The sequence below is a fragment of the Nannospalax galili genome, unplaced genomic scaffold (assembly GCF_000622305.1).
Source record: "Nannospalax galili isolate Female #2095 unplaced genomic scaffold, S.galili_v1.0 scaffold589, whole genome shotgun sequence".
Classification (NCBI taxonomy): Eukaryota; Metazoa; Chordata; class Mammalia; order Rodentia; family Spalacidae; genus Nannospalax; species Nannospalax galili.
The window spans coordinates 2,787,054-2,800,212 of record NW_008360324.1 but is presented as its reverse complement, the minus strand read 5'-3'; the positions used below and the strand labels follow the sequence as shown (position 1 = coordinate 2,800,212).

Sequence of the window (13,159 nt, the reverse complement as noted above, 5' to 3'; positions counted from 1 at the left end):
GGAGGGAGGAGCATTAAGCAGTCCAGGGTGCAGCTAGCTGAGCAACTCCCAGGGTGAGCAGGGTGTGAGGATATGAATGGTTCTCAACCCCAGGAGGTTGGAGCTGGCTGCCCAGAATCTTTACCAAATGCTGGAACTCTGCATCCTGAAGTGGATGTTTTAGGTTACGGTAACCAGCCTCCACTTCCCACCCAGGGTCAAAGGGAAGTAACAATCTAGGGGTAGAGGGAGGGGTGGAGTTTGCATGGTGACCTTCAGTGAGGGCAGACTGTGTAGAGGCCATGGAGTTCCCGACCCTTCAGGGTGACCAGGACCACACCCACAGCAGAAGTGGCCCAGTAGTTTTAGAAGCATGACCTGACAATTTGAAAGATCTTGGAGGTATCAAGGGAGGTTTCCAGAAAGAAGCTGCATCTTCAAACTGAGCCTCCTGGAAGGCTGATTAACTGATCAGAACTTCAGTGATTGTGGAAAGTTTGGAATGTTGCAGGTCCAGAGCCAAATTATCTTTGGCCATCTTTAGTCCCCTTGGTAAACATTTGTTGTTCTCTGTACATGACCTTTGTGACCACTGGGTAAATCCTTTGGAATGTACGAACAGAGCATTAGTTTTCCTTTGGAATGTATTAACTTGGCAGACCACTAGCTACTACCAACCCTAAGCTAAGACTGTCATCAGAGCTGAGGCCTTTAACAGACATTTCTCTGGTTTCCTCTAACCTGCCTGTCTGATGTCTCTATCAAAGTATTTGAAAGTGTCTTGATTTATGGCTTTCTTTGTTCTGTTACTAGAAAAACTTCATGAAACTGCTATCACGTTAGAACATGGAATTTGGGGGAGCCTAAATCTATGCTCAGGTCACTCATATTTGGCTCTAGACTAAACTATCTCTTATTTCCTTGGAGGTGAGAGCTGTGTTTTTGCATCAACCGAGGCCATGTGAACAAGTAAGCCTTAAGCTTTCTTGCCCAGAAATCACAGCAGCCCCTATCCCATGGGGGAGCAGAAGGCGTTCTGGCCCCATCAGAAGCAGGCAGGCAGCTGGAACCAGGCTCAGTACTGGGGCATCCTCAGGCTTCGATGGGCCACTCTATAATGTGCATTTCTAACAAACATTTCTCTGTGTCACTGACTCTGATACAAATAATCCTTCCTCCAAACTCAGAGTAACAGGGTCAGCAGTCTTCTGGTTGCTTATGGCTCTCTCTGGGCTGGTTTGGGAGCTAGAGCCCACAGCCATGGCTTAGGAAGAGTAGGCTCTGCGAAGCAAGAGGAACCAAGACTCACAGATGTCTCTCTAGTCTCTGTACTGACTATGGAAGACATGGAGCCTTGGTGTAGGACCCCAATGAGGGGAGGGTCTCCCCTTGGCATTAGATGGGCTTTCGTGTACAGACATAAACACTTTCCCAGGGATGTGAACAAAGTTCACAGACACCCAAACAAGAATGTGAATTATTTGTAATTTAGAATGGAGGAAACAGGACGTCATTGGAGAACAGTGGAATACAAGGTGATCTTGAGGGTCCAAGGCCTGGGTTCCTTCCCCTGACCCTGGTCCCTACCCCAAAACTACTCCAGCCCACCTCCCACATACCACTAATACCACCAGGAAAAGAAACTGGCAATCGTTCTGATGTCACAGCAGGATTTGGGCAGACATGAAATCAATCTATAATAAAGTGCTTTTGATCTACAACTAGTTACAACCAATAGCTTTCAGAAAACTGACCCTCGACAGACACAAGTTGTTATGAGAGAAAAATGATGTCCCAGTCTGGAACCAACAAAGCTGTCTGGAAATAGATGGGCCTTCCTCAGACCTCAGACTGGCCCCCTGGCCACTGAAACCAGGAAATGGAGGCTCGGTGGAGGCTAGACCTGTGGTACAGACCTGTGTGAATGGCAGGAGGGGGTTACCATGGATGAGAATCTAGCCTTGACAGAAGCATACTGAGGGCAGCAGTATGTAACTCTTTAACATGCATTTAATAAATGGCTGTCTAGGACTGGAGAGATGGCTCAGCAGTTAAGAGCACTAGCTGCTCTTGCAGAAGACCCAGGTTCAGTTCCTAGTACCCACATGGTGGCTTATGATTGTCCATAACGCCAGTTCCAGGGTTTCCAATGCCCTCTTCTGGCCTCCATAGGCACTGCACACACGGTACACTACACACAGCAAAACACTCATACATCTAAAATATAAATAATAAATAAATAAATAAATCCTATGGTGACCTGGGTACAGTCATAACGCAGTTTGGATGATTCATCACACATGCAAGGAATCAATCCTCAAACCTGAACCTCACAGCGCCCACATTTTTAAGATGAGGAAATAGAGATTGACTGTGCCACTTCCCTAAGTACGTTCTATAAAATAGGGAAATGAAATGACTCCAGGCACAGATTTTTCTAGGCTCCATCTCCCCCTGAGGGCACAGCATTCAAATCCTGAGAGATATAAGCCAACTAGTTACTTGGCCCAAGTTGATGAGGCCAATGCTAAATAGGGCCCAGTGATCAAGGAATGGCGTGATGATTAATCTCAATTGTCAACTTGATGAGACCTAGAATCACTTAGGAAAAGAGCCTCTGTGAGGGACTGTCTAGATCAGACTGGCCTGTGGGCATGCCTGTGACAGATTTTCTTGACTGGATTAATTGAGGTGGGAGGACCCACTCTAAATGTGGGTGGCAGCATTTCACTAGCTGGGTCCTGGTCTAAATAAAAAGGAGAGAGGTGCTTGGTCACAGGCATTCACTGCTGGCTGTTTCTTGACTCAAGCTCCTGCTGCCGTAACTTTTCCACCATAATGGACTGTCATCTCAAACTATGAACCAAAATAAACCCTTCCTTAAGTTGTCTTTATCGGGGCATTTTACCATAGCAACAGAAAAGTAACTAAGACAGGGACCATCTTGGTGGAGGTGACGGTGACATCGCGGAGGTCCCAGCACAACCAGGGAGCCTGTGAGGACTCCCTTGATGCAAAAGGAGGCTTGAGTTGGGCTTAAGCAGGGAAAGAGAGCATTTCCAACATGCTGGCTGTGCTTCTAGAGCAGTGTGTAACTCTGTCCCAGTCCTAAGGCACAGTATGTATTGCTTGCTAACCTATCTCCAGGCAGGGATCAATAGAAGAATGGAGCCAAAGCAGGTTGGAATCAAGACAGCAGCACCCCTCCCCAGAACATCAGTGTCCCCCTCCCTAAATCCGAAGCCACAGGGTAAAGAAGTCACACTGTTTCCTCTGTCAAAATCTTCTGTCACTCCTAACTCTCCATTCCCATCAATGCCCCAGGTCATCAAATAGGGTATCTGCAGCCTTTCACCATGACAGTTAGAAGAGACAATTCCACTCAGAATATGCACAGAGCCACCTGAATGGTGGCCTGAGTTTCCATCTCCCATCTGAGCAGAGGAAGCTTTTTCCTCTCTCAAACCAATCCCTCTGTTGCCTCCAAGGTAAAGTGGGATGCCGTAGCCCAATGTTCAGGATGGCTTCCACAGCTTGTCACATCCTAAGGGTGTCTCTGGCCCTCTGCACCTCCTGGACTTGTTACTGTGACCCAGGCCACCCTTGAATGGTGGCCTGAGTTTCCATCTCCCATCTGAGCAGAGGAAGCTTTTTCCTCTCTCAAACCAATCCCTCTGTTGCCTCCAAGGTAAAGTGGGATGCCGTAGCCCAATGTTCAGGATGGCTTCCACAGCTTGTCACATCCTAAGGGTGTCTCTGGCCCTCTGCACCACCTGGACTTGTTACTGTGACCCAGGCTATCCTTACACCCCCAACACACACACACACACACACCCCTCTCATATCTCTTTCCCTCAGCATCCTCTAGCCAAAGCTCCAGTTCACTTTGCCCTTCCCTGCTGCACAAGACTCCACCCTACCTCCCCCCATCCCAATGAACCAAGCAGAGACTCCCCCGTCAGATTCAAGACCCTAAACTGCAGCCTCTTCCTCTCACCCAGACTTATAACCCTGTGCTTCCCAACATTTGGTCCCCAGTAAAAGAGCAGCAACGGCAATTGGGAAATTATTAGAAATGAGATTCTTGGCCCTCTGTCCAGAGCTACTGAGTCACAACTTTGGGAATGGAACCCAGCAATGGCTCTACAGCCAATGGTTCTACAACCCCTCCGGGTGACCCAGATGTATGCTGAAGTTAGAAATCAGTGCTCCAGGCTTGCCTATCTCCCCTCCTGGTTCCTCATAATGAGCACTCATTCCTCTGGCCTCTTCAGCCTCTTTTAACCCATTGCATGGAAAACCTCCCCTGTCCTCTCCACCTCATCCAAGACCCCTCACCCAAGGCTCTTCAAATGTCATTTATGCAAATATCTTCCTTTTTAATATTTTTTTATTTTATGTGTATGTATGCATTGCCTGCATGTAGGTAAGTGCATCCGTGTGGTGCAACGCCTGCGGAAGACAGAAGAAGCTGTGGGATCCCCTGGAACTGGAGTTATGGACAGTTGTTAGCTGCCATGTGGGTGCTGGGATTCGAACCTGGGTCTTCTGCAAGAATAACTAGTGCTCTTAACCACTGAGCCATCTCTCCAGCCCCCATCAAATATCTGTCTCTAACACAGCACAGCACTGTGCTTCACAGATCTTGCCTCCAGTCAGCGTTGACAAAGATCCACTGAAAGAGGAACAAGACACAGTCCTTGCCCTTGTGGGGCTCCTAGAGGAGTGGGAAGATGGTAGAATGTTGATGTTGCATCAGCAGAGGCAGGTCTGGTGGAAAGATAGCCCCAGAGAGAAGCTCAGAGGCAGGGGAAAGCGAGGTTAGTTGGTACACACCTATGATTCCAACACTCAGAGGCTACGGCAGGAGGATCCCAATTCAACACCAGCTTGGGCCACTTAGAAGTAGGGGAAGCTCACAGCCATGGCCATGCCAGACAGAGTTTAATGCACACTGGACCCAGAGAGTAACACATGGATCCACAGTATGACTGATGAAAAAATGACCCTGAGAGCCCTTCAGCCTACACAACTGTTGCCAGACTGTCTCCTTGACCAACCTTGTCTTCTCTAGACTAGACCCTGAACTTGAGCTGTGTCCTTTGCTTTACCCTCTTAGTTTAATGTGAATGGGGTCAGTTTAGCAAAAAAAAAAAAAAAAGGATGAGATCAGCGCTAGAGAGGGGGCTCGGGGGTTAAGAGCACTGGCTGCTCTTGCAGAGGACCTGGGTTCGAGTCCCAGCACCCACATGGTAGTTAACAAACATCCATAGCTCCAGTTCCAGGGGATCCAATGTCCTCTTCTTATCTCTGTGGGTATTGCATGACACGAGTGCACTTATATACATGCAAGCAATACACTCAGACACATAAAATAAAAATAATAAATAAAAAAATTCTAATAGGTGAGATGGCTCAACAGGTAAAAAGTACATGCTGGGCAAGCCTGAGGACCTGAACTCAATCCCTGGAACCCGTGGAAAAAGCTGGAAGCCATAGCACACATCTGTAATCCCAGCATACCTAAAGGGAGATGGGAGGCAAAGACAGGAAAAGGTCTAGAAGCTTCCAGGTCCACTAGACAGAAGTACGCAGCATGGCAGCAGAAACAGTGAATGAGACCCCAGTGCAACAAAATTGTAGGCGAGAACCAACTCCTGCAAAACTGTCCTCTGATTTCCACATGTGTATCATGGCACATGCATGCCTGCGCACGCACACACGCACACACACACACACACACACACAATAATAATAATAATAAATAAATAAAAATAAATGTAAATTTAGCCAAAACCCTTACCTTTGATACATGATTTAATTCCTCATCCCCCAATCTCAATGTCTAATCACCCTGCCTTGCCTTTACCAAGAATCTCGTCAAGTTGGTTTAACCAGAATCCCCCTGTTCTAGTTTGTTTCTTCATTGCTGTGACAAAATACTCTGACCAATACCAACTTGGGGAGGAAATGGTTTATTCAGCTTACATTTCCCAGGTCACAGTTCATCAGGGAGCCCAAGGTAGGAACTCAGGGCAGGAACCTGGAAGCAGGAGCTGGAGCACAGGCCATGGAGGAATGCTGCTTACTGGCTTGCTCTCCTGGCCCCTGCTCAACCTGCTTTCATATGCAACATAGGCCCACCTGCCCAGGGGTGGCAGCACCCACAGTGGGCTGGGCCCTCTCATATCACTCAACATCTAGAAGATGCCCCATGGACATGGCCACAGGCCAGTCCAATGAAGGCAGTTCCCCAATTGAGGCTCCCTCAACCCAAGTGTGTCAAGTTGACACTAAAGCTGTCCAGCACACCCCCTTACCCTGACATTTCCTCTTGTAGTTTTCCATCACTGGTCCTGCCCTGTTCCTTGATTCTAAGTACCTACTTTTCATTATGGCATATGGAGCCCAACTCTCTCCCCTACCACAAAACACCACTGCAGTGGTCCCTATTGAATGCAAGATTGTCCTTACAGCTTTAAAAATGCCATGAAATTTTTCCTTAATATGTTTCTGCCTGTTGTCATCTCAGCTCCCCAAGGCAGAGGACATCACCTTTACTAGATATCATAGCATCCCTCCCTCACACATCTCAGATAATTAATTCTTAGAGTTGGGAGATTGTCAGACCCCAGTTCTCCATCACTGCCTCCAGCTTGGAAAGTGCCCTCTCGCATGGAGGAAGTGTCTTTCAGCTTGAATGGCCCAAGGCTGAAGACTAGCTCCTCCCTGGAAGAATGAAACAGCCTCCCTGGACTTGGTTCTTCATTTGTAAACAAGGGTGATCATACCTACATCCCAGAGCTGCTGTGGGGAGACAACACGGGTAGAGTACCAGCACTTTTCTGATAACACCAGAGATAGTCAACCTAAGCTAGATATTCTGAATTCTACAGACCACCAAGAAAACAATCCTTGAAAGCTTTACATGTTCCAAAACTCTTCTATACCATCCTTTTGCTCTGTGCTTTTGAGTTCTGGCATGTTGCCTGGACCCAGGGCAATGAACACAGCCACTGGAGCAGCACAGACAATCCTTACATTGGACTTCCAAGGCAAGGTGTCATGGGAAGGCCATTGCCCTTCACGTTCTCATGCCCTTCGATCTCTGAGCTCAAGTGTGTCATGAGAATTGGAATCCTTCCTGAGCACAGCTGCCCCTCTGCTGAAATCCTGCCCACAGTGCCCAGGACTCACCGAGAATAGAGAAGGAATGCTTCTGGCAGTCCCCAGCCAAGAGATAACTGCAGTCTCCTGCAAAACTGTACATGGTCTCATCAAAGGTATTGATGAAGTCGTCCCCAAAGAGGCTGCATCGGGCCATTGACGGCCTGTCACCAGTCTTTTCTCTGCAGAGGGTCCCTGAAGGGAGAGGTCATGGGTGAGTGCCATGGGACCACCAGCCTGAAGTTCTCCAGTCTCATAGAAATGAGGTCGTAGATGATAGAAAGTGGGCATTGGGGAAGGAGCTTCCATCTTAGATGAGTCCCCTTCGCTCTGAATAAGAGCCCAGATTCTTGGCAACACTGGATCTATTTCAGTGACACTTACTGACTTAGGACATAATAATTCCTCAGTGTTCATGTTACATTTGATGTATGCAGCATAGTCTACTGCTAGGTTCTTCACATTTGCTCAAATTTTTTGTTATTATTATTTTTTTTTTTGGTCTTTTTGAGACAGGGTCTTCTTGTAGCCCCAGCTGTCCTGGAACTCACTATGTAGACCAGGCTGGCCTTGAACTCACAGAGCTCCGCCTACCTCTGCCTCCCAAGTGCTGGGACAACAGGTGTGCACCACCATGCCCGGCCTTCAAATTTTTTATTATTATAAATAGATTGCAATGAGAATCATTGTATAGAAACTTGCTGGCATTTCTTGAGCAGATTAAAATTTAGATATATCAGACTGTGTGTCTGTCAAGTGTTTTCATGAAGTGCTAACTCCTCTCCTTCATGTAAACACACTCTAATGAATTTTTTTTGCTGGCATTTCTTGAGCAGATTAAAATTTAGATATATCAGACTGTGTGTCTAAGTGTTTTCATGAAGTGCTAACTCCTCTCCTTCATGTAAACACACTCTAACGAATTTTTTGTGTGTGTGTGTCTTTTTGAGACAGAGTCTCCCTATAGTCCCAGCTGGCCTGGAACTCACTATGTAGACCAGGCTGGCCTCAAACTCACAAAGGTCTGCCTGCCTCTGCCTCCCAAGCACTGGGATTAAAGGTATGTGCCACCATGCCTGGCTCTTTTTTTTTTTTGTCTTTGAAACAGCGTCTCCCTTGTAGCCCCTGATGGTCTGGAACTCGCTATGTAGACCAGGCTGGCCTCAAACTCACAAAGGTCTGCCTGCCTCTGCCTCCCAAGTGCTAGGACTAAAGGCATGCACCACCACGCCCGGCCATTCTGGGTCCTTTGGCGTGTGACACACCCAATAGGAGTATGTAAACCGTTCTCCCAGGATAAACTGTATAGATACTGCACACTTGATAGGCCTAATGGAGACAATCCAGGATCAAAGGGCACTACTGACATCCTCAAACTCAGAATCTTAGTGAAGGAAGAAAGGCAGAAAATAATACTGCAGTGTAGTGGGAACCCAGGAGAACCGTCCTCTGACTTTGGCTCTGTGTGACTTCAGAGCAGTGATATCTCTTCTCTGACCAACAATCTGTTCATCTGTGCTGTGTGGGCTTCAACTATATGAAAACAAATACTGTCTCCAAGTCTGAATTCCTTCTTTCCTATTCTGTGCTCCTACCACACAGGGCAATTCTGTACCACCATGTCCCTTCAGACATTCAGTTTGGGGGGAATGTAAGTCAGAAGGAAGGTGATTGGTGATCTGCTGAACTTTCACAGGAAGCACCCACTGACTCACAGTTGGGCACACAGGGGAGCTCCAGACACACCCGCTGACCCCTGGAAGGAGATTCACCAAGTAGGCCTGAAGTAGGAAGCATTTTGGTACCTACCTGGCCAGGTGAGGGCCAGAGCAAGCAGCCCAATCAAAAATCCAACAGGATGCATCTGCAGAGAAGCAAAAGAGATTAGCTGGTTGTCACTGCTGGGGTACACAACTGTCAATGCACACCGGGGTGGGGTGTCATTTTCTTGAAGCAAATGGATCATCACTGAATTTTTTTTAATATTTTATTTATAGCCGGGTGTGGTGGCACACGCCTTTAATCCCAGCACTTTGGAGGCAGAGGCAGGTGTATCTCTGTGAGTTCGAGGCCAGCCTGGTCTACATAGTGAGTTCCAGGACAGGTGGGGCTACAGGAAAAAATATATACATATATTTTATTTATTATTATTATTATTTTATGTGTATGTGTGTTTTGCTGCACATATGTAAGTGCACCCGTGTCATGCAATACCTGAAGTGGTCAGAGGAGTGTATTGGATCCCCTGGAACTGGAGTTACAGATGGTTATTAGCCACCAGTGCACTTAACCACTGAGCCATCTCTCCAGCCCCCTACTTTTGGGGAATTTTTTAATGTGTATGAGTTTGTTTTGCCTGCATGTATGTAAGTGCACCACATGCGTGCAATGCCCAAAGAGGCCAGAAGAAGGTGTTGATGCTCTGGAACTAGAGTTACAGACAGTTGTTAGCCACCATGTGGATGCCAGGAACTGAACCCAGGTCCTCTGTAAGAGCATCCAGTGCTCTTAACTGCTGAGCCACCTCTCAAGCCCACCCATTCCTCCTTTGCACATGAGGAAATGATCCCCCAAACACCCCCTGTTCAATGCTAAACCTAAAGTAGGAATCCTGATGAGCCACACTCTATACTGCTGGGCACTTTCTCCAGACAATAGCCCCAAGAACAAGCCAGAGCGTGGGGCTCCACCTCTCTTCTCCAGTGCTTCGAGCTAGCCTGGCATCTCATGTCCCCACACCCTTGCAGCAGCTGCAGCAGAGGTGCCCCTTGGGCTGCCATGGCTGGAAACCAACTATGGGACAAAGGAGCTGGCTTATGCTTTTGTTTTTGCCATAGGAATCCAGACTTGGAGAAGACAGAAGCCACCAGTGACTGCTTATTGGTCACCCGCCCTTGGCCATGAGACCCTTTAGAACAGGGACTCTCTCTCCCCCAACAAACCCAGTACCTGACAAGACACTCAGCACCTATGACATGCTCAGTAAATGTTTGCTGAGTGGACTTGACAAAGGGACAGGGGTCCAACAGCCCTGGGCCTAAGGTACTTTCACCTCAGTGTGCCTCCTCACCGCACAGCCCACCAGAGAAAACAGTCAATCCCGGCTGGCAGAACACACTTCAAGACCTTCAGAGCTGCTGCCACAGCCCCTCTTCTCCGGAAAGGGTCCAGGAAGTAGAGAAGGTACCACCTGAGGCTTGCTAGAAGTGACTCTTCCTGCCTACTGTCCCATCCAGGCAGACAAAGCAGGACAAAGCCAATCTGTTAGGAACCCGTGAACGGAACACTTGGTTCCTGGATTTGGTCTCAACATGGGTATCTCTCTCCTCTGCCCTCCCAGCATACAGGTGCATTGGTGGCTCCCAGCAGGTACCCAAAAGGTAGGTGGGGGCAAAGTTCCCTCCAGTCTCTGCTGAGTGCAGTTCTTTGAAGCAGTAAAACCTACTTCAGAAAGAAAAATGACTGCAGGACCCCAGAAGGGAGAGAAGAAAGAGCATTAAGATCTTGCTTGCTTTGAATCATTGCTCCAAATAAAACCTTTCTAGTCCAGGCATGGGAGCCCCAGTCAGCACCTCAGCCCTGCATCACCCTCCCACAACCGAGCCAACTCTCCTTCCCAAAGCATCATACCTTCCCCTACAAATGGGGGCTGTCTCTCCAATGTCCCTTGGGAAACTCGGCCGATGCTCAGTGGTGCCACCACTCCTAGGCCATCGCTCTCCAGTGACTCCTGAATGGATCTGCTACTGCTCTGAACTGTCTTGCTGTTAAGTTGTCCAGGGGCTGCAAAGTCCTCACAAGCCAGGGAGATAAAGCCCCAGCGGTGACTGTCACCACCCACCCCACTCCTCCCCACCACAATAGCTGTGAGCTGCCACAACAGGGCACTGGCCTTCTCTTAATTACCAACAGGAAACAAGGGCAGGAAACGGTATTAGAAGTACTTCCAGGCTGATAAGGCTTGAACAGCTATGAGGGACACCTCCAGGACACCACCTTAATGAGCTGTATTGTTCCCCAAACATCTCCACAGCTTGGACCTGAGACACCCAGAGGGCCCCCACAGACATCCAAGACCAGGAACACTGGGTTTCCCACGGCATTCTGGTCCAGACCAGGAGAGAGAGCCAAGCTACATCAACATGGCTTCTGGATCCAGGTTCCTGGGCTAAACTCCAGGGAATTTAAAAAAAAAACACCTCAAACTAAGCCAACTTAGCTGCAGAGTGGGAGGATATGCTCCTGCACATTAACACTTCCTGTCCCCCTCAAGGTATAAATGATTTAGCCAGACCTCACAAAAACAGCCTGCCTGGGTCCTAGCCAATGTTTTATGGACAGGTTAAAGATGAAGGTCCTGGTCATGAGTTCAAGCCTTGGAAAGCGGGGAAGTGAGGGTGTGGAAGTGAAGGTTTGATCTCTCTCTCTCTCTCTCCCTCTCTCTCTCTCTCTCTCTCTCTCTCTCTCTCTCTCCTCTCTCTCTCTCTCTCTCTCTCTCTCTCTCTCTCTCATCTATCTATCTCTCCCTCCATCTCATCTCTCTGCCTCTCTGCTGGGGACAGAACCCAAGATCTGTACTACATGCTAGACAAACAATCTACCACTGAGCTACATCCCCAGACATCTACCCCACTTCTGGTACCTTGAGTCCTCCCCTAACTTTACACATATGCACATCAGCATACATATATACACACATATCATCTCCACTACTTCCCAACCTTCCATTCTCAAAGCCCTAATTCTCAACACCTTCTGCCAAACTCATTCCTGTTCATTGCTGATCAACTGGGTAGGCGGGGAGCAGGGCAGGAATCCCCCTCAGTGGGATTCTTGGCACTAAGCTGAGCAGCCAAGACACAGAGCATTTAGGAGTGGGCCACTTCACCGCGTCACACCACCACCTGCCCTTTTACCACTCAGGACAGGAACATGAATATTGCCAAGAAAAAGAGTGGAAAGGGCAAGATTAGGCCTTAAGGGTTTACATTTCTGTTACCAGAATTGTTAGTGTTACAGCCTGGACTCTAGATACCTAGAGAGCTAGCCTCAGCCACCCATCCTCAACAGACTAATTAAAAATACAAGCTGCAATAAAAAGTAAAGGAGATTTATTCAGTGTCAGCACACTGGAAAAAGAAACTCTCTTTGGCATAGTGACATAAAGTTTAAATAGAAGGCAAGAGGTAAATACAGCTGAACTGTTCTGATCAAGTTGTGGTCCTGACCATCACTAAACCAGCATTGATTGTAGCTCTTGTCGCTCCTGCAACGTGGTCTGACAAGTTGTCAGAACTGTGTGAAATCTTTTCTTGGACCACATGTTATTCTTCTGACTGACCCCAGGCCTCAGGCTTTACCTTCCCCAGCATGAGATTCCTGGGAAAATTCCCGGTTCTTGGGGTCCATTGTCTCTATAGTTTGATAGCCAAAGGGAAGGACACACATGACTCTTTAGAATGTCCTTCCTTAGGCTGTCAAAATGGTTATAGCTCCACCTTTAAAAAAAATAATAACCTGAACATTTTCCCTCAAAATGCTGACCTTGGAGGAAAGTAAGAAATGTCTCCAAACTTCAGAAAAGAAGAAATATGCCCATAGTGCACGCCTTTCAGGACAGGACACGTCAGAAACTGGACATTGCAGGAACAGAAATGATGCTTGGTGACTAACCAGGCAAAGGACCAACACTCAGATCCCCACATAAAGTTGAAACTGTTGAAGGGAAAGAGACTTCTTCCAATGAGACCAGGAAAAAAAAATCCATCCCCAACACAGGAGATAAGGAGCCTTATCCATTTCCCTCTGTGTGAGCAGTGTCAATGCAAAAGCACAACTCTCAAAGGGGTAAGAGACAGTTTATTCTGGAGCTAAATATGAGTGACCATGACCCAGGAACACAGATTCAGGTTACCCCAAATTTCATGTTCCAATGTAGAAGCAATTTCATGAAGTATTTTGGCTTTTGATTTTGGGTTTTTTTTGTTGTTGTTTTTTTTAAAAAATTTTTTAA

The 13,159-nt window shown here is 47.6% G+C and overlaps 1 protein-coding gene across 1 annotated transcript in view; it reads right to left on the bottom strand.

Annotated features, from left to right (window-relative positions):
- The window catches only part of Vwf (von Willebrand factor), a 140,443-nt gene extending 129,411 nt beyond the window's left edge, over positions 1-11,032 (bottom strand). The window contains exons 1-3 of the mRNA XM_008825438.2: positions 10,777-11,032; positions 8,956-9,010; positions 7,177-7,341 (exon numbers count right to left, since the gene is read on the bottom strand). Coding sequence (XP_008823660.1) covers positions 7,177-7,341; positions 8,956-9,010 — 220 coding nt within the window. The 5' untranslated portion in view covers positions 10,777-11,032. The remainder of the gene's footprint in view (positions 1-7,176; positions 7,342-8,955; positions 9,011-10,776) is intronic.
- Positions 11,033-13,159: the final 2,127 nt, after the last annotated feature.